This window comes from Callorhinchus milii, unplaced genomic scaffold (genome assembly GCF_018977255.1).
Source record: "Callorhinchus milii isolate IMCB2004 unplaced genomic scaffold, IMCB_Cmil_1.0 Scaffold15, whole genome shotgun sequence".
NCBI classification, from domain to species: Eukaryota; Metazoa; Chordata; class Chondrichthyes; order Chimaeriformes; family Callorhinchidae; genus Callorhinchus; species Callorhinchus milii.
Window position 1 is genome coordinate 864,623 of NW_024704756.1, and position 19,457 is coordinate 884,079.

At 48.0% G+C, this 19,457-nt stretch overlaps 1 protein-coding gene across 1 annotated transcript; it reads right to left on the bottom strand.

Moving 5' to 3' along the window:
- On the bottom strand, window positions 1-17,517 carry rab33a (RAB33A, member RAS oncogene family; the record flags this gene model as incomplete). The annotated part of the gene is made up of 2 exons (XM_042340807.1): window positions 1-750; window positions 17,335-17,517. Coding segments are annotated over 2 exons (630 nt in total), but the record flags the coding sequence as incomplete, so codon positions are not given.
- Between the last annotated feature and the right edge of the window lie 1,940 nt (window positions 17,518-19,457).

A 19,457-nucleotide genomic window follows, 5' to 3' on the forward strand; every position in this document is an offset into this window, starting at 1 on the left:
TTAGATTATTATTATTATTATTATTATTATTATGTCTCCCAAGACACTTGCCCAGGTGGCAATGCCAGTCACATAGGCTGAGGGCAACAGAGCAGCATAAAAACAGTCGCTGTACTGTGGCACAGAGACCCGAACAGCAACTCAATTGACGGGGTTGGAGGGAGAGAGAAGAGGTTAAGAGATGCTCTTATGTAATGTACAAAATGTTGTGTCTGTCAAGTGGTATTCAGCCAGGATCAAGGGAAGGCTGTCACTGATGTGCACAGTGCATAGATCACGTGCTGCTCCTTCCCTCCTGACCGCTCAGCACGGACAGGGATTCCTGCCGTTGGGCTGCTGTGAGAGCCGCAGGTTGGCATCCCGCCATTCCGTCTCCCGGAAGCTCAGAGCTTTCTGCGCCTTCAGCTTACAGGCCAGCGACATGAAGATGGACTCCACGTGCTCGCTCTCCCGTGGGTCCTTGGCTGATGTCTCAAACAGCAGCATGTTGTTGGCGTCGGCAAAGCGCAGCGCCGCGCTGGACGGCACCTGGACCTCCCGGGTCAGGTCACACTTGTTGCCCACCAGGACCCGCGGCACATGGGGAGAGACCGAGTGGCTGTTACATTCCTGAATCCACGCCTTCAGGTTCTCGAATGAGCCCAGTTTGGTGACGTCGTATACAAAGACCACAGCATGCACGTTCCGGTAGTAATGCTCCACCATGCTCTTCCTGAAGCGCTCCTGCCCGGCTGTGTCCCACACCTGGATCTAAACACAAAGCAGAACATTAACGAGACCAGAGTTAACGTCCATGGAAACATATCACTTTCTCCCCTTTTAACCTTCTCCCTTCCATCCTCCCATCCCCCACCTCTCCTAAAAGCAGTGTCTCATACTGCAATAGGTCCACAAGGGTCACCTCGCATTCTTCTCATGTGGGGCTGACGGGGAGAGGGAGCAGCGTCTCCTTGGAGCTGAGCTGTCTTTAGGACATGTTGGAATTCTGCCAACCCTCTGTAGAGGTCTCGTTAATCCAGTTTCTGACTGCTTCAGGGCACTGCTGATGACAACCCAGCCAGCCTGTCCATCAGTAGTTCTTGGTTTCTGCATATGTCTGACACCAGACTGGCCACGGTGATGGGTTTCCGTGTGTGTCAAGACACCAGACTGACCACGGTGATGGGTTTCAGTGTGTCTCAGACACTCGGTTGATCGCGGTGATGGGTTTCCATGTGTGTCAGACACCCGGCTGATCAAGGTGATGGATTTATGTGCATGTTAAACACCCGGCTGAGCAACAAAAATATTCAGGCTGAGTTTCTCTCTAGTGTCCTGGCCAACAATCTACTCAGTAAAATTGGTCACTAACTTCATGGCTGCTGTGCTATGAAATACACAGTCAGTACTTTATTATAAATCCTGTGATTTACACTTTGAAACGTTTGAATGATGTGATAAAGGGTTATATCAATGCAAGGATTATCACTTTGATGGTCTGGGAAGCTGATCCCAGAAATAGATCCATAGGTGGGGGAATAACCCAAGTAGACACCATTACGCATAATAATGATGATAATCCTTGCAGTTGATATAGCGTCTTATCACGTCTTCGAGACATCTCAAAGCGCTTCACAGAATATACTGTAAATTGAATTGACTATATATTTTGGGGGCAAAACGTGGCAGCCAATTACACACAGCAGTGTCCCACAAACAGTCGTGGATTGAGTGACCAAATTATTATTATTTTTGTTTGCTATACATGACTTTGTGTAATTCCATTGGTGTGCTTACTCTAGTCCCACATTCAGTGAGGAGCGTTTGCACTTACTGTGGATATCTGACACCAGTACTAAAGAATGCAACGGTTAATGAGAAGCCACCATTGCAGACCTCAGGACACACACAACACACACACACACACATAACAGACACAAAAAACCAAACCCAACCCACTGCACATTACTGTAGTTTAACACACGCAGATCACAGGTAGGCAACACATTGTAATAATAATAATCCTTGCAGTTGATATAGTGTCTTATCACGTCTTCGAGATTCTTCGATAACAGCTTTCAAAAGGGAATTGGATAGGTACTTAAAAAGGAAAAAATTACAGGGCTAAGGAGTAAGAGCAGGGGAGTGGGACTGATTGGGTAGCTCTTTGAAAGAGCCGGCTCAGACAAAATGGGCCAAATGGCCTCCTTCTACGTTGTAATATTCTATGATTCGATGACTGGACATCAATGCGCTCAGTGAAGCTCCGTTACATCACATCAGCCCACCTTTTGCTGGGTTGACATGGGAAAAGGGGGGGGTGTGGGGGGAAACTACACCACCAAATAGTTCAGTGTAGAACATCCAGTGAGGATATCAGCAGCTGGTGCAGTTATTCCCACTTGCCACAGATTAGAATCTGTATAACTGAGACAAGGCTTTACTGAAGAATAATCCTGTTGGGTGAGTAGGATTTGGGTTTAACCTGAATGTAATTGGATTGAGCTGTGTGTGTGTGAAATATGACTCCTTGCCCAAGAGTGTTTTTTTTGTCTAAAATAGTCTGCAGTACAGAGATGTTCAGATAACAAACGTCATCTTGGCTCAGTTGGAACATCTGGATCTATCATTAGTGTTTGGAACTCACAGTCTACACTGACATTCCAGCCCCGAGCTGGGGGAGCGCTGTGTTAACGTGGGTGACGTCCTTCAGAATATATATTAAATCAAGACTCTACCTTCAAGGCACTGTCCTTGAATGGTTTAGGTCGTACCTTTCTCACCGTCTTCACTTTGTCTCGACGAATGGCTTCTCCTCCACCCCCCGTACTGTCTCATGTGGTGTCCCTCAGGGCTCTGTCCTCGGTCCCCTCCTCTTCACCCTCTACATGCTCCCCCTCGGTGACATCATCCGCAGACATGGAGTTAACTTCCACATGTATGCGGATGACACCCAACTCTACCTTTCCTCCTCTACTCTCAACTCCACGACCACCGATGTCCTGACAGCTGCCTGTCCAACATCGAGTCCTGGACGAGAGACAACTTTCTTCAGCTCAACGTGCGAAAAACCGAGGCCCTCCTGATTGGTTCGCGTCAGCGCCTCCGCACCTCAGCATCCAAGGCTGCACTCTCCACCTCTCAAAGCCGGTCAGGAACCTCGGCGTTTTGTTCGACCCTGAGCTGTCCTTTCTCCCTCACATCCGCACCACAACTGGCACCGCCTTCCATCACCTCCGGAACATCGCCAGACTACGGCATTACCTCACCCCTCACGCGGCTGAAACCCTGGTCCACGCCTTTGTCACCTCAAGGCTGGACTATGGGAACTCTCTCCTCGTCGGCCTTCCCGCCACCTCCCTCCACAAGCTGCAGGTCATTCAGAACTCTGCAGCTCGTGTACTGTCCCGCACCAGACACCGCGACCACATCACTCCCACCCTCGCTCGCCTCCACTGGCTCCCCATCCCCCAGAGGATTGATTTCAAGATCCTCATCCTCACCTACAAGGCCATTCACGGCCTCGCTCCCTCCTACCTCTCCAACCTACTATCCCCCTACCTACCTGCCCGTACCCTCCGTTCCTCCGGCTCCGGTCTGCTCCACGTCCCCCGCCCCAATCGCCCTACCATTGGTGGTCGGGCCTTCAGCCTCTCAGCCCCGAGGCTCTGGAACTCCATCCCCCAGTGCCTTCGCCGCCTCCTCCCTTTCCTCCTTCAAGGCCGGTCTCAAAACCTTTCTCTTTGACCGAGCCTTCAGCTCCCCTCTCGACTCTCTTCCCCCTTCTCGCTCCCTCCCATCCCTCCCCTCACCCTGACCATTTCCCCCCTCCTCGCTCCCTCCCCTCCCCTCACCCTGACCATTTCCCCCCTGCTCGGGTCATGACCCAACTGTGCAGCGCCTTGGGACGTCCTCCTGACGTGAAAGGCGCTTTATAAATGGAATCTTGTTGTTGTTGTTGTTGTTGCCTGTTCAGGTGGACATTAAAGATCCCATGACACTATTTGAAAAAGGGATGTGCTATACAAATGTAATTTATAATAATAATAATAATCCTTGCATTTGATATAGCGCTTTTCACATCAGGAGGACGTCCCAAAGCGCTTCACAGAACACACTGTAAAGTGAATTGACTGTATATTTGTGGGCGAACGCGGCAGCCAATTGCGCACAACAATGTCCCACAAACAGTCATATGGATTGAAAATGACCAATTTATTATTGTTTTGTTTTTTTGGAGGGATTATTATTAGGCTCTGTGTGGAGTAAGGAAACTTGCCCAACGTTTCGCCCTCTGCCTGGAATTGAACTCAGGTCTGTCACTTGCAAAGCGAGTGCTCTAACCACTGAGCTACAGGACTCCACATTTGTTGTTGTTGTTAATCTGGTTGTTGATTACCCTACTAATGGAGTCAGATTTCCTAGTGTCTGTCCTAAACTTGTCCTTCACATCCTTGAACCTGCGCCCTCTTGCTCTCTGTATATCACCTGTATCCATTTAGAATCTTATATACTCTATAAGGTCCTCTCTGATACACATTAGAATACATTAGAATATACAGCACAGAAACAGGCCATTCGACCCAACTGGTCTATGCCGGTGTTTATGCTCCACATGAGCCTCCTCCTGCCCTTCCTCAACTAAGCCTTCAAGCATCACCTTCTATTCCTTTCTCCCTCATGTTCCTCTTAAATACATCTGTTATTTGCCTTAACAACTCCTTGTGGTAGCATGTTCCACATTCCCATTTCTCTCTGTGAAGAAATTTCTTCTAAATTCCCTATTTGATCTATTTGTGACTATCTTATATTGATGGCAGATATAGTGGTTAGCGCATTCACCTCGCAAGCGAGAGGACCCAGGTTCGATTCCCGGGCAGCCTTAGGCAACTTTCCTTACTATTCCTTATTATCTCTTAGCATAGATGAAGAATCCTAGCTTATAAAATAATAAATATTTGCAATAAATCCTTGCATTTGGTTTAGCATCTCTCACTTCCAGCCATTCCTCTAATTCCTTCTATCTTCTGCCCTCCCTCTTGGATCTGGGAAGTCCTGTATGCCCATCAGCCCCTGGATCTGTACATCGGATATTTCCATATTTCAACACCATCACACACACTCCTCCACTCAATACCGCACCTGAACAATAAGGTGTAATAGAAGCTGGCTTCACCAGAAGATAGCAAATATTCTGTGGTATTTGGAAGAGGAATGTGAATTTATGACTTGCCGATTGACAGTGGTCATTATTTACCTGCTAGAGCTTCTCCATCTCCAATGGAAATCTGATCTACAGACGTGAAATTCCTGCTTAGAACTCTCGCAGTCATTCTCAATAAGGCCAGCTCTTCTGTGTACTGTGGTAAGAAAGGACTTGCATTTTACAGCAACTTAGCAGGTAACTACAGTTAAGTGCAGTGAGTGTTTGTAGATGAAAGTGACAGCCATATTGCATGCAAACAGCTATGTGGTGAAAGACAATTAATCTGGAAATAATTGTTAATAATATTAAACCTTGCATTTGATACAGCGCCTTATCACATCTTCGAGACATCTCAAAGTGCTTCACAGAATATACTGTAAAGTGAATTGACTGTATATTTTGTGGGCAAAACATTAGGACACTTCCCTAATACTACACTGGAGTGTCAGCCTAGATTATGAGCTCTCTGAGACACAGTCTGGCATGAAGGACGCTATATAAATGCAAGTTGTTGCTGTTGTGCTAACATGGAGCTTGAACCTACTACTTTCTGACCAAGAGCCAAGTGCTACGAACTGAGCCACTGAAATAGCCAGCTTCGACATTGGAAAGGCTTTGGAGAGGGTGCAGTGACGATTTAGAAGATTGATACCAGGGATGAGGGTATCTCTACAGTTATGTAGAGAGACTGGAGAGTCTGGGATTAGTCTCCTTAGAGCGCAGAAAGTTTAGGGTGGATTTAATAAGATTTTTAATAGTGTTCAAAATTATGCGGGTGTTTTGATAGCGTAGATAGGTAGAACCTGTTTATTGTGGTAGGTGGGTGGGCAACCAGAGGACACAGATTTAACAAAATTGGTAAAAAAAACTAGAGGGGAGATGAGGAGAATTTTTTTTACCCAGAGAGTTGTTACGGTGTGGAATGCCCTGGCTGAAAGGCTCGTGGAAGCAGATTCCATAACAGCTTTCAAAAACGGAATTGGATAGGTACTAAAAAAGAAAAAATTTGCAGGGCTATGGGGCAGGAGTGGGGGAGTGGGACTAGTTGGTAGCTCTTTCAGAGAGCCAGCACAGAAACGATGGGCCGAATGGCCTCCTTCTGTGCTGTAAGATTCTATAATTCTATGACTCAATGTCTAGACTTACACATAAACAACATTTACTCGGTTGAGTTGCCAAAGGGCTGCAACCACTTCTGCATCTGTAACATTGAACTGACTGCCTTCATCAGAGCAGAGAAGATGAGCAAGAGACAGAAAACAAGGAAGGAAGGAAGGAAGGAAGGGAGGAAGGGAGGGAGGGAGGGAGTGTTTGCAAAGAAGACATCCTCACAGGAGATACTGCTTAACTCGAAGGTCCAACATTTTCTGTGTATCTTATTTGCCTTTGCAATGGGTGAGGGTGATCTAATAATAATAATCCTTGCATTTGATATAGCACCTTCCACATCTTTGTGACGTTACAGTAAAGTGAACTGACTATATTTTTTTGGCAAATAACTAATAATGGGTAAAGATTACTAAAGGTAAAGGTAGAATCCCCAAGGGCAGTGACAGGCACAATCACAAAGCAGTTTCAAACAATTCTCAAGTAATAAAAATATTCCCTTTCAAGCGCTCTTCTGCTGACCCCAGTAACCTGCAATCATCTGAGCTACGTGAACTAGTTAACAGATCACCTTCATCCATTACTAGTTGTCAAATCATCCTCACCAATACCTAGCTATCCTTACCCATGATTAGCTATTAGATCAACTTCATCCATTATTGGTTAGCAGACCATCCTCACCCACTGCTAGTGATCAGATCATCCTCACCAATATCTAATGATCAGTTCACCGTGGTGAACAGGTCAAAGAGGCTAAATACTCCACATACAGCAAATTATTTGTTTGTTCAGCTCAATTCAATTTGTTCAGCACTTTGGGACGTCCTCCCAACGTGAAAGGTACTCTATAAACAATTTTGTTGTTGTTGTTTGTTCAGCTGTACATTAAAGATCTCAAAAGGGCAATTTGAAAATAGTGTCCTGGTTAACAATCCCCTTTCCTTGAGTACAATGGATTATGAGCAGATAGCTGGCTCCTGGCCAGAGTTACTGGCAATCACATTATCAGTGTAACAAGGGCTCAATGGGAACCGTTGGCCACAAGCCACACAGCTTTACCAGCGTTTCTCTACCAGCCTCGATAATTAGATCATCCGCACTCCCCATCAGAAACTCAGTGTACAAGCACGTGCCTCTCCAGCAGATCAGGTTTCCTTCTCTCTTGGGGTTCAGATTTGGCCTTGGCTGAGGAGGGGTCAGAACACCGTTCAACATTAATTTACAGATGAATGTCATATAACTGCAAGCTGCTGTAATAAAATATCCTCATTGTTCAGCCTAAAAACAGGCTCAATGTCAAATAATCTATTTTTGGGACTCAAGAGATACTGATGATATATTTTACCAGATACTTCTGGCTGTTTGTGGGACGTTGCTTTGTGCACATTGACTGCTACGTTGGTCCACAAATACACAGTCACTACACTTCACAGTTTAAATCTGTTGTGATGAGCTTTGAGACACATCGAAGACATGATGAGGCACTATAACAAATCTGAAACGATTCCCTTCAACTGTCAATCACGAAAAAAGTAATTAAGCTATGGGTGAGGAAGATCACACTATACTGATGACAATGTGTATGTACGTCAGCCTGGCTCAGTTGGTATCATTTGAGTCAGAAATTGTAGGCCCTATGTCAGGACCTTGAACACATAGACTGACACTTCAAATCAGTGCGGGAGGATGGGGGGAGGGGGATAATGCATTATTGGAGATGCCATCTTTCAGAAGAGACAAACTGATCTCCCCTCTGCCTGTTCAGGTGCACATTAAAGATCCCATAGACTATTTGAAATGTTTCCTGGCCAACAATCCCCCAAATAAATTTGGTCACAGACTTCATGGCTGATAGTGGGACGTTCCAGTGCACAAATTGGCCATATTTGTCTACAAATACACAGTCACTACACTTTACACCCAGACCACTTTACAGTATATTCTGTGAAGCGCTTTGAGATGACATGATTAATTGAAAGTATTATTATTAATTTATTATTAAATTAAATTTATTATAATAGCATACCATACAGTGCCTCATCACATTGTCAAAACATCTAAAAGTGCTTCACAGTGTGATTACCGTAGTGTGGTGACTGTATCTTGGAAACAAAATTAGTATATAAAAGTCCAGCGAGGCCAGCTGTGGAGTTTCCATCTCTCAACCTCAAAAGTATGAGAAATTTCAGAACTCAGTACTATCATTGCAAATCTTAAGAGATTATGTTACGAAGAAAGACTCAAGTAAATGACCTTGGATTTCACTGCAGAAAAGACTGAGGGGAGACAGGAATGAAGTGGAAGATAGATAATAATCCTTCATTTGATGCAGCGCCTTTCACATCAGGAGAACATCTCAAAGCACTTCACAGTATATAATAATAATCCTTGCATCTGATATAGTGCCTTATCACGTCTTCAAGATGTCTCAAAGCATTTCACAGAATATACTGCAAAGTGCAGGAACTATATATTTTATAGGCAAACACCACAGCCAATTTGTGCACAGCCGTGTCCCACAAACAGTTGTGGATTGAGTGACCAAATTTTTATTATTATTATATTTTTGTAGGGATTATCATCCCTGGAAAAGCGATCAGCCAATTGACTATTTACTGTTGGTAAACTGAGGCATGTGGAGTAAGGAAACTGCCTGACATTTTGCCCTGCCTGGGAATCGAACCTGGATACTCTCTTGAGACGAGTATTCTAACCTGTTTGTGGGACGCTGCTGTGCATAATTGGCTGCCACATTTCACCCACAAAATATATACAGTCAATTCACTTTACAGTACATTCTGTGAATCGCTTTGAGACGTCTTGAAGACATGATAAGGTGCTATATCAAATGCAAGGATTATTATTTCAGTTCAAACTTAAGGCATTGCCTGTTTGGAGTAACTCCCTGAGCGATCCTGGAAATCTTCCAAGAGAAACATGAGCAGTGTTGAGGAGGTAGATGGTAAATTGTCCTGCCAAGTATCCAGAATATGCAAAACATCTCCATCATAAACTCTGCAATGAAAATATTTATTAGTTTACAATTCAGTAAATATCAAAGACTATCCATCATGTTCTTTCTTCTATACAAAGCAGTAAAACTCACACCTATCCGGGTGCTAACTCATCATTCCCGATACTGCAGATGCAGTGAGCAGAGTATGGAGCCTTGTCTTGGACAAGTGGGCTTCCCTCCTCCTCTCCTCATCTGAGAACATATGCTCACACCTTGCACGAGCTTTGTTGGCCAGACTGACTTCAAGGGGAAGATACCCAGTAAGGACGAAACCTTAAGCAAGTTTGCTTACTCCACACGTCGCTGTTTACCTAGCAGTAAGTAGGAACCCAGTTGTTAGTCAATTGGCAGATTGCTTTTCAAATAATAATTTGGTCACTCAATCCATGACTGGTTGTGGGAAGTTGCCATAAATAAAATTCAGTCTTCTTAAAATTGTTTTAATTTTAATCTTCAACCTAGCATTGAAGGATACTGCAGGAAATTTCTTTGTTTGAAAAAAGTAAAGGGATTAAAAGTTGCAAAGCCTGGTTCATAGAGAGTTTTTAATATAGGTTGTTAGTCTGGAAATGCATTGTCTGAATGGGTGATGGGGGCAGATTCAATAATAATGCTTAAAAGGGAATTGGATAGATACTTGAAAACATTTTTGCAGGACTACACTATGGGGTAAGAGTGGGACTAGTTGGCAGCTCTTTCAAAGAGTCAGCACTGGCACAATGGGCCGAATAATCTTCTTCTGTGCTGTAGGGACTGGAGAATGACAGAAGAGGTTAGTAAGATCTGGTGCCTTGTCCAATATCACTCAACGTCCAATTCCCATGAGGCTGGGCCTCTCCCCTCTTCCCCTATTCCTTCTCTGGGCTGAAACCCCAAAATAAAAACTTTTGTGGATGGTTTGTGTTGATCAATCTGTTCACCATTTTGGCTGCCACGTTCTCCAGATGGTCCTAAGAGGAGATAAGAGAAACACATTTATAACTCATCCATTTACAATGCAAAATATGAAAGTTAGAATGTAATTAGGATGGAAAGTGCTTAAGTTTATGTGAAGGTTAGAATTAGCATCATTACCGGGGTCAGGAGTACACAATTATGTAGACGAAAAAAAACATACAGTTTGGTCTTTACACTACAATAAATCTCAATATCTTACCCTTGGTTTCTGAAGCTTCTGATGCTCCAGGAAAGCAGCTCAAGCAGGCAGAGGAGAGCCAGCGTGTTCTTGTGACTGTCCACCTGAGCTGGGTCACATCTGGCTAAAGCTATTGCTGATTGTAACCAGAGGGCAACACGGTGGCCAGTTAGCAGGTAACAATCAACCACATAGTCCGACAGCTCCTACAATAAACTCCTTTGTTTAAATAGATGAGCATCATTATGAAGAGACATAAATCAAGATAGCTATTACCAGATCTAAACTGGAGTTTAGGAGGAACTTCTTTATGCAAAGCGTGGTGAGAACGTGGAACTCGCTGTCGAAATGAAGCAAAACACCTAAAAGTATTTAAGAGGAGAATTGATGTAGACCTGAGGGAGAAGGTAATAGAGAGATATAACAGAGGGGAATAGGAGGATTGGGGGCTTGTGTGGAATATAAACACTGGTACGGATTAGTTTGGCCAAATGGCTTGTTTCCATGCTGTAACATTTTATGGAATTCTGGCACTTTTTGGTGACCAGCCTTCTCATCACCATGTTTCACCAAAGTTTAGACCTGGGTTCATAAACATTCCCCAAAGGCAACGCTCTCTACTCCCTTCCAATAATAATAATTCGGTCACTCAATCCAGAACAGTTTGTGGGACGCTGCTTTGGGCAATTGGCTGCCACATTTCACCCACAAAATATACAGTTAATTCATTTTGCGGTATATTCTGTGAAACGCTTTGAGACGTCTCAACAATGTAAAAGGCGCTATATCAAATGCAAAGATTATTATTATATTATTATTTGTATGTCCAGGTGAAAGTTAACACCAAACCGGTTCCCAGAGACAGGTAAGAGATGGGTTTTTCCCACTTCCCACTCCCAGTGAAACAACTCTAAATACTGCCCTGTACAATGTTTACATTTGTATATAAAATACACATGTAAAGCATTCTCCATTAAGCAGTCTTTCTTTCAAATCTCGATCTCATTATTCCATGGCACTGCAGTATTCGAAAAGAGAAGGGAACTTCTCTCCTGGTGTTCTGGCCAACAATTCCCCAAAATAAAATTGGTTACTCAATCCAGGATTGTTTGTGGGACACTGCTGTGTGCAATTGGCTGCCGGGTTTCGCCCACAAATATACAGTCAATTCACTTTACAGTATATTCTGTGAAGCGCTTTGGGACGTCTAGAAGACGTGAAAAGCGCTATATCAAATGCAAGGGTTATTATTATTATTATATCCTGTGAAGTGCTTGGCGATGTCTGAATGAGGTGATAAGACGCTGTATCAAATGCAAGGATTATTATTATTCACTCTCCCTCACCATGCTCCATCTCACCCTAATCCTCCACAGGCCTCAGTTTATTCTCATCAAAACATGCTCCCTCCCATCTCTTTTGAATAAATTCCAACTGCTTTTTTCAGGTTTTGTGTCAACTCTCTCCCTCTCTGACCACTAAAATTCCCCACTAACTTTCAAATCCTGTAGCTCAGTGGGTAGAGCACTCGCCTCGCCTCAGTGAGTTCAATTCCCAACAGGGCGAAACCTTGGGCAAGTTTCCTTACTCCACACGCCTAGATAATAATCCCTCAAAAAAAGAAAAACAGTAATAATTTGGTCACTCAATCCACGAGTTTCTGGGATGCTGCTGTGCACAATTGGCTGCCGCGTTTCGCCCACAAAATACACAGCCAATTCACTTTACAGTATATTCTGTGAAACGTTTTGAGACATCGAGAAGATGTGAATAGGGCTATATCAAATGCAAGGATTATTATTATTATTATAAATCCAATTCCTTCCTGAACACACTATTTGCAGCCACTTCTCTGTTATCCATTTCCTTAGATACAACTGAAAGCAAACCAGATACAACAACAATCAGATACAGCACCCATCACGCAGGCTAATGTCTCAGAGCACTTACTAATAATCCTTGCATTTGACATTTTGCCTTACCACGTCGTTGAGACGTCTCAAAGCGCTTCACATTATATACTGTAAAGTGAATTGACTGAGTATATTGTGGGCCATCATGCTTCCCCTAAACCTGCCTGTGAACCCTATATACCCGTACTTTAGCTATTCTGAGAACCACTAATCTAGTCTTTCTTTACAGGTTTTCCAAAGTTTGGATTACTAGCGATTTCAGTAAATAAGAATCAAGCTTTTATGATCTCCAAGAAGTTAGTGGACAATAAACCATCACCTGGAGTGACCCAGCACAATGGCCTTTCCCATCCAAGACAGCAGGGAAAGTTTAACAGTGTCAACATACAGTACTCAAGTTAACTTTCACACAGCCTTAGTTACTAACATTATGCTTAGAGCTCAGGAAAGACCAATGTTTATCTTGTTAATGTTTCACTTCTGACAAACCACGATTTGGGTAACCATTTTGCTGCAACACAATAGTCCAGTTACCTGAAACAAACTGTGTATTTGAGGCCATTCAGCCACTGTTAGGACAGCTCTGTCAGACTAACACACGTTGGGTGTCAGCCTGGCTCAGTGGTCGTGCTTTCGCCTCTGAGTCCATGTCCTATTGGGCACAAAGGACTTTCTTAGCACAAACTCATCACATGCATCTTTTTCCATACGCATAAGAACATAAGGATGCTACATCAAAGGACAAAAACATCAAAGGATGCACACTATCTACTATTTTATTTAGACTATTTTCGGATGCTTACCTATGAGAGCATATTAATAAAAATAGTCATTTTATAGTAATTTTGACCGTACCCAATAACCCCGCAGATCAATTTCAAGATGTTTACCATAAAATCCCTTCATCATCTGTGCTCGACCCCTACAATCTCCTCTGACTCGCCTCGTATCCTCATAAACAGGTTGCATAAACTTGGTCTGTATTCCCGTGAGTTTAGAAGTTTGAGGGGTGATCTGATTGAGGCGTTTAAAATAATAAAGGGATAGCTGATAGGGTAGCCACAGAGAAACTATTTCCTCTGATGGAGAATCCAGAACAAGAAGCATCCTCTTAAAATTAGAGCCAGACCATTTAGGAGTGAAATCAGGAGGTGTTTTTTCACCCAAAGGGTGGAGGAAATCTGGAACTCTCTCCCCAAAAGGCTGTGGACGCTGGATCCATTCACCTTGTCAAGACTGAGGTGGACAGATATTTGTTAGCTCAGGGTATCAAGGGATATGGGGTAAGGGCAGGTAATTGGAGTTGAGGTACAGATCAGCCGTGATCTTATAGAATGGCAGAACAGGCTCAAGGGGCTGAATGGCCTACTACTGTTTCTATGTTTCTGTTTTTTTCACTTTGATTCATACTGTCCATCCCATCAGCTCGCTTGCTTAATTCCCCTAATCCCTTAGCTTTTCACCTTCTCTTTGTCTTCAAAAGCCCTCTTTTTTAAAAAAATTCTTGGCCACATTCTCAAATTTCTTGCCTCCAGTGTTGTGGTGAAGCAGAAGTGAAAGATATCTGTTACCCAATTAGCCTGGTTAATCTTTACTTAAGACATAATGTAAGTGGTGACATCAATACAATGAAGAAGAAGAAGGTTTCGGGAATACCAGCCCAGCCTGAGCCGAGGCCTCCACAAGCAAACCTTGTTGTAAAAGAACTCCAGTGGTAGAACAGTCAGATCTCTCTAACAATAATTGCTCATGGAGATGACAAGGGATTTTTGTTGTCAGCTGGGTGTCTGACACGATGCTGAAGAGTATCCAAATCAAACAGAGTTCCACATATGTCTGCCACTTACACATGGAAATTTTACCTCTGTATGGAATGGAATGCACCCTTTCTCCCTGGAGGGACGCACTCTGCTCACCTAACTCCAGAGAATATTAGGCATGGGTTGGTGAGTCAAGGCTTGGGGATACCAGACTGTGTATTGGAATAGCTCCTAGACCAGCTAAAACCTGATAGCTTACCATTAAGAACACTGTCTGGCAAGCTTCCTGACTTTGGTCCAGCTAGGTCCACCCTACCCTCTAAGGGCTTGGAGTTCTGTGGACCTGCCTGGCTTGTCAACCGGACCACTGAGACGTCACAGAGGATTAATACAATTCTGACGTTCTGTTGCCAAGAATATCCGCCTGGATGTCAATCCAGCTTCAGGAAACCCGCTTAATAATAATAATCTTTGCATTTGATATATCACCTTATCATATCATTGAAACATCTCAAAAAGAGTTTCACAGAATATACTGTAAAGTGAATTACATTTATTTGTGGGTGAAATGCGGCAGCCAATTGCACACAGTGTCCCACAAACTGTCGTGGATTGAGTGACCAAATTTTTTTATATATAGCACTTACACCTAGAAAAGCAATCTTCCAATCGACTAACACGTGGGGAGCTCGGTAAACAGAAGCGTGTGTGTGAAGTATGCAGTAAGTTTGTGGAGCTGACCTCCTCCCCAAGGATAGTCAGATGAAGAGGGAGAAAGACCAGAGCATATTGCGTTCTGCCCTAAATCTATTCTTGACCAATACTAAAAACTGTCCAGATGCCCCTGGACTACCCAATTAGCCTGGTTTACTCAGGATATCATGTAAGTGGTCACATCAATACAATGATAAACAAGGTTTCCAGCCTCACCAGACACTAAATATCCCAGAGAACTCAGTGCCAAAATTCAATTTCAGCTGCTGCTGGCGAGCTTTCCTGCTGCTTGTCCAGCGAGGACCACCCTACCCGTTGGACGCCTTGTCTTGCAGGGTTAGCAGGACCTGAGTGGGATGACTCCCTGCCCCCAGTGACTGCTCTGCCCTTCCAGGTCCTGCTGATGAGCCAGGCCGGGCTGTGCTGCCATCAGCAGTGTGTGCCCTGGAATACTGTGGACCGGTCTGGCTCCGGAACTGACCTAACAAGACCATCTCAGAGGGCTGAATAGATTCTGGCATTCCACTGCCAGACATGTCACCTCGGAGCCAGTGCAGCTCCAGGGAAACCCCACTTACCTCCCCCACCATGGGGGGGGGATCACCATTAAAAGGAAAGAGAATCCATTGCACTAATTCAAAACCTTGTTTTTGCAGGAGCTCAAACAAGTCCCACCTAACAGTCTGGTAAGAAGCAGAAACATTACAGCTTAAAAGCCCAAACAAACCGGGTTCAAGTCAAAATCTTAAGATATGAATTTTCTTCAAACAAGTCCACATGTTCCAGTCCGGGTTTACCCGCGACAGTCAGCGCAGCAACCACAGCAACGCTGGGCTCTGCGGGTACAGAGGGGGGCATCAGCAGACACAGGCCAAGTCAATCACAGTGTCCAACCTGCCCAGCCCGGCCCCAGCCCTGACCGAAACAGCACTGACCCTGCCCAGCCCTGACCCTGCCCAGCCCTGACCCTGCCCAGCCCTGCCCTAACCAGCCCTGACCCTGCCCAGCCCTGCCATAACCAGCCCTGACCCTGCCCAGCCCTGACCCCAAACCTGCCCTGACACTGCCAGCCCTGCCCTAACCAGCCTAACCCTGCCCAACCCTAACCCTGCCCAGCCCTGACACTGCCCAGCCCTGCCCTAACCAGCCCTAACCCTGCCCAGCCCTAACCCTGCCCAGCCCTGAACCCAAACCTGCCCTGACACTGCCCAGCCCTGCACTAACAAGCCTAACCCTGCCCAGCCCTAACCCTGCCCAGCCCTGACCCTGCCCAGCCCTGACCCTGCCCAGCCCTGACCCTGCCCAGCCCTGCCATAACCAGCCCTGACCCTGCCCAGCCCTGACCCCAAACCTGCCCTGACACTGCCCAGCCCTGCCCTAACCAGCCCTAACCCTGCCCAGCCCTAACCCTGCCCAGCCCTGACCCTGCCAGCCCTGACCCTGCCCAGCCCTGACCCCGCCCAGCTCTGACCCCGCCCAGCCCTGAAACCAGCCCCGACCCCAGCCCTGCCCTAACCAGCCCTGACCCTGCCCAGCCCCGACCCAGCCCTGCCCTAACAGCACTGACCCTGCCCAAACCTGACGCCACCCTGCCCTGACCCTGCCCAGCCCTGACCCCGCCCAGCCCTGAAACCAGCCCCGAACCCAGCCCTGCCCTAAACAGCCCTGACCCTGCCCAGCCCCGACCCACCTGCCCTTGCCCAGCCCTGACCCCACCCTGCCCTGACACTGCACAGCCCTGACCCCAACCCTGCCCTGACCCTGCCCAGCCCTGAACCCGCCCAGCCCTGACCTAACCAGCCCTGACCCCAGCACAGTCACCAGCCCTGACTCAGCCAGCCCTGAACCCAGCCCTGCCCTAGCCCTGCCAAGCCCAGCACAGCCCCAGCCCCAGCCCTGCCCAGCCCAGCCCTACGCTGCCCCAGCCCAGCCCAGCCCAGCCCTGCCCCAGCCCAGCCCTGCCTGCCCCGCCCTGCCCTGCCCCAGCCCAGCCCAGCCCAGCTCTGCCCCAGCCCTGCCCTTCCCCAGCCATGCCCCAGTTCTGCCCCAGCCCTGCCCTGCCCCAGCACTGCTCCAGCCAGCCCTGCCCCAGCCCTGCCCTGCCCCAGCCCAGCCCCAGCCCAGCCCCAGCCCAGCCCAGCCCTGCCCCAGCCCTGCCTGCCCCAGCCCAGCCCTGCCCTGCCCAGCCCTGCCCCAGCCCAGCCCCAGCCCAGCCCTGCCCCAGCCCTGCCCCAGCCCTGCCCTGCCCCAGCCCAGCCCTGCCCCAGCCAGCCCTGCCCCAGCTCTGCCCCAGCCCTGCCCTGCCCCAGCCCAGCCCTGCCCCAGCCCAGCCCTGCCCCAGCCCTGCCCCAGCCCTGCCCCAGCCCAGCCCTGCCCCAGCCAGCCCAGCCCAGCCCTGCCCAGCCTGCCCCACCCCCAGCCCTGCCCCAGCCCAGCCCTGCCCCTGCCCCTGCCCAGCCCAGTGACCCCCCGGCGCTGGTGGGCGCTGTGCCCCCGGTGGGTACCTTGATGGTCTCTCCCTGTAGATTGACTGTTTTCTCGCGGAAATCCACTCCGATAGTGGCCTCGGTTTTGTCGGGAAAGGTTCCTCCGCAGAAGCGGAAGGTCAGACACGTCTTCCCCACATTGGAGTCTCCGATGACGATGATTTTGAAGATCCGCACCTGGACCGAGAGCTCCAGCCCCGGGCGGGGGGGGGGGCGGGGGGAGGGGGCAGGGCGGGGGCCGGGGGGGGCGGGGGGGGGAGGGGGGGCAGGGCGGGGGCCGGGGGGCGCGGGGGGGGGAGGGGGAGGGGGGGCTCCGCTCAGCCGCACCCACAGACAGGTTTGCCATCGTGGACATCTCTCTCTCTTTGTGTGTGTGACAGTGGCACAGCTCTCTCTCTCTCTCTCTCTCTCTCTCTCACTCCTTCCCCCCTCTCTCTCTCTCTCCCTCCCTCCTTCCCCCTCTCTCTCTCTCCCTCCCTCCTTCCCCCTCTCTCTCTCCCTCCCTCCTTCCCCCTCTCTCTCCCTCCCTCCTTCCCCCTCTCCCTCCCTCCTTCCCCCTCTCTCTCTCTCTCTCTCCCTCCCTCCTTCCCCCTCTCCCTCCCTCCTTCCCCCTCTCTCTCTCTCTCTCCCTCCTTCCCCCTCTCCCTCCCTCCTTCCCCCCTCTGTCTCTCTCTCCCTCCCTCCTTCCCCTCTCCCTCCCTCCTTCCCCCCTCTCTCTCTCTCCCTCCCTCCTTCTCCCCTCTCTCTCTCTCCCTCCTTCGCCCCCCCCCCCTCTCTCTCTCTCCCCCCTCCCCCCTCTCCCTCCCTCCCTCTCCCCTCTCTCTCTCTCCCCCCCTCCCCCCCTCTCCCTCTCTCCCCAATAAAACAATTCTAAAACCCTCGTTCCCCCCCAATAACCTGAGGATTTGCTTTTCTTTTGTACGGAAAAAAAATTAAATATAAAACGATCGCATTAAACTGAGATTCCAGCGGCGCAGAGACCCATTTTCTACTAAATTATACAAACATGGATTGCGGATCAAACTGGACCCCCTTTCCCCTTCTCTCTCCCCCTTTCTCTCTCTCTCTCCCCTTTCCCTCTCTCTCTCTCCCCCTTTCCCTCTCTCTCTCCCCCTTTCCCCTTCTCTCTCCCCCTTTCCCTCTCTCTCTCCCCTTTCCCTCTCTCTCTCCTCTCTCCCCCTTTCCCCTTCTCTCTCCCCCTTTCCCCCTCTCTCTCCTCTCTCCCCTATCCCCCCCTCTCTCTCCCTCCCTCCCTCTCTCCTCCTCTGTGCTCCGGGGTGTGTACCAGACACCAGCAATAGGGCAAACTGCCGCAGTGATGGACTCAGTCTCTCTCCACAGGACAAAGCTCCCAGTCTGTGTGTGTGTCTGTGTGTGTGTCTGTGTGTCTGTCACCCCCCAAGGGGCGCTCTGTAGCCCCCCCACCCCCTCCCTCTCTGGCTGAAGGTAATGCAAAGCTCTCTTGATATTAATTAATAAAAATCCTGGCATTTGATACTGCGCCTTATCCCGTCTTCGAGACGTCTCGAACCCCTTCACAGATTATACTGTAACGTGTTTATATTTTGACCGCAGTGTCCCTCCAGTCGGGGACTGAGTGACCACATTATTTTTATGTCTGGGTATTATTACCCCCGGAATAAGCAATCCGCCGATCGACTAACAACCGGGTTCCGAGTTACTCCTCCAGTTGGAGGCTAAACACAACCCGAAAGTCCTTTTTTCCACCACCCATTACCTCCTCCGTGCCCCCCCTCAGGGCTCCTCAATCTTCACATCCAGTGCCAAGTGCGAGGAGGTCATGGACTTCTTCTCATCTAAAATTCACAAAATCCGCCAGACAGCCTCATCCACCTATCTCTTGTCACCCACCACCACCCCCTCTCCGTCCCCCTCACCCATCATCTGCTCCTACCACCTCCCCTATTCTACATTCCTTGCTCCCCATCTCTCCCTCCTCCCTCTCACTCACCATCACCTCTATGAAACCCACCACCTGCGGCCTCGACACCCTCCCCACCAATTTACTGGTCACACAGCTCCCCCTCCTCAACCCACTACTCCCTCTCCTCCAGTCACTGCCTCCCTCAAAACTGCTGTCATCACCCCCCTCCTCAAAAATCCCTCCTTAGATCCCTCAA